General features: G+C 63.3%; 1 protein-coding gene across 1 annotated transcript in view; it reads left to right on the top strand.

Moving 5' to 3' along the window:
• Window positions 1–506: 506 nt before the first annotated feature.
• LOC104523325 (protein Wnt-2b) overlaps window positions 507–1,808 on the top strand; it is a 4,136-nt gene continuing 2,834 nt past the window's right edge. The window contains exons 1-2 of the mRNA XM_029084425.1: window positions 507–720; window positions 1,012–1,105. Of these exons, the coding sequence (XP_028940258.1) occupies window positions 594–720; window positions 1,012–1,105 (221 nt within the window). The 5' untranslated portion in view covers window positions 507–593. The remainder of the gene's footprint in view (window positions 721–1,011; window positions 1,106–1,808) is intronic.

The following is a 1,808-nucleotide window of genomic DNA, read 5'->3' as shown; positions in this document are numbered from 1 at the left end:
AGGGAGGTTTTGCACATCAGCAAGTTCCTCTGCAGCCTCCCCAGGAGCTCACAGAGCCCCAACTCCCAGAGGTGCGGGCCCAGGGCTTGCAGCACCCATAGGTGACCATCTCCTGGGGGACATGGGCTCCAGAGGGACCCTGCTCCTGGTTGCAGCAATGCACACATGGAGCAGAGCTTCCCCTGCCGCGGGCTGGTGCAGCTCAGGGTTATTCTGTTAAACACAAAGAGCAAAGCCCAGTGGTGTGATGGCTCAGCAGTGCCCCATCGCCGCGTCCTGCCTGTCTGACCCACGCCAAGGGGAGGCTGCAAGGGGTGCACCCCACGGCGGGGGGATGCCCTCAGCAGAGCCCAGAGCAGCTGTGACACAGCCAGAAAGAGAGGAGGGAAAAGCAGCTTCAGTATAAACCCCTCGCAGCTGGGTGGGGATCCAGGGAGCCCAAACCCGGCACCTTTCCCCGTGCGGGCAGCGCGGTAACGCGGCACCGTTCTCTCTGCAGGTACATCGGGGCGCTGGGCGCGAGGGTGATCTGCGATAACATCCCCGGGCTGGTGAACAAGCAGAGGCAGCTGTGCCAGAGGTACCCCGACATCATGCAGTCAGTCGGGGAGGGAGCCAAGGAGTGGATCCGGGAATGCCAGCACCAATTCCGGCACCACCGCTGGAACTGCAGCACCTTGGACCGGGACCACACTGTCTTCGGCCGGGTCATGCTGCGAAGTGAGTTCTGCCCCATCCCCTTCCCACCACCACGTGCCTTGTCTCCCTGGGAGAGTCTCTCCTCTCGCTGGCTGCCGTGCCCGGTGGCTTGGATTACTCCCTTAGGAGAGCTTTGCCTTTCCCTGTAAATTAATCAAGCAGTAATGGGAGCGGAGCGCTGCGTTCGGAATAGCTGCACCAGATGAGATGGAGCAGGGGGAGCACTGGGGGAGAAGGGGGAAGGAGGAGACACCTCCAGAGAACAGGCTCGTATGTAAACAGTAATGGGATATATAAATATTTGGAGAGGAGGGTTGGCCAGGACTCAGCAGTTCACGTGGGAGCTGGCTGTTCCCTTGCATGGCAAGGCAGAGCCGCAGCTCCAGTCCTCGCTTCGGGCTCCAAGGTGGAGGAGAACCCTGGCTACGGGGCAGGGCTGGGCTTGGACCCTGCCCGGGAGGGACCTTCCCCCTCCCAGAGAGGGACAGATGCAACAAAGGCAGCGACATGCCCAAGGAGCGAAGAGGAAAGGTGCGATGGGGACAGGGACAGGGACAGTTCCAGAGCAGGAGCAGCATCGAGGGCTCCAGCCACCCTGGGAGGGCTCCGGCAGCGAGCGGGTCCCTGTCCCCTGTGCGAGCCCTGGCTCAGGCAGCGGCACTGTGGGACAGATGCTGCTGCACCCCGTGATGCGACGTGCTGGGGCACATCCAGCCACGCAGCCTCTAAATCAAAGGGAAGAGCCGTTCCACGCCCAGGAGCAGCTCATATGGAGGACATGTGAGCGGAGGGAGCCGGGAAGCGGGGGGCTCGCTCCCAGCTGCCGGGGGGATGTGCGAGCCCTGGCTCAGGCAGCGGCACTGTGGGACAGATGCTGCTGCACCCCGTGATGCGACGTGCTGGGGCACATCCAGCCACGCAGCCTCTAAATCAAAGGGAAGAGCCGTTCCACGCCCAGGAGCAGCTCATATGGAGGACATGTGAGCGGAGGGAGCCGGGAAGCGGGGGGCTCGCTCCCAGCTGCCGGGGGGATGGGGCAGCTGCTCAGCAGGGTGGATGAGCTGCAGAACCTGCAAACCAGACCCCGGAGAGGAGCTGGCGGGAGGGGA

This window comes from Antrostomus carolinensis, unplaced genomic scaffold (assembly GCF_000700745.2).
Source record: "Antrostomus carolinensis isolate BGI_N321 unplaced genomic scaffold, ASM70074v2 scaffold29160, whole genome shotgun sequence".
In the NCBI taxonomy this organism is placed as follows: Eukaryota; Metazoa; Chordata; class Aves; order Caprimulgiformes; family Caprimulgidae; genus Antrostomus; species Antrostomus carolinensis.
This window is presented reverse-complemented; position numbering and strand designations above follow the sequence as displayed.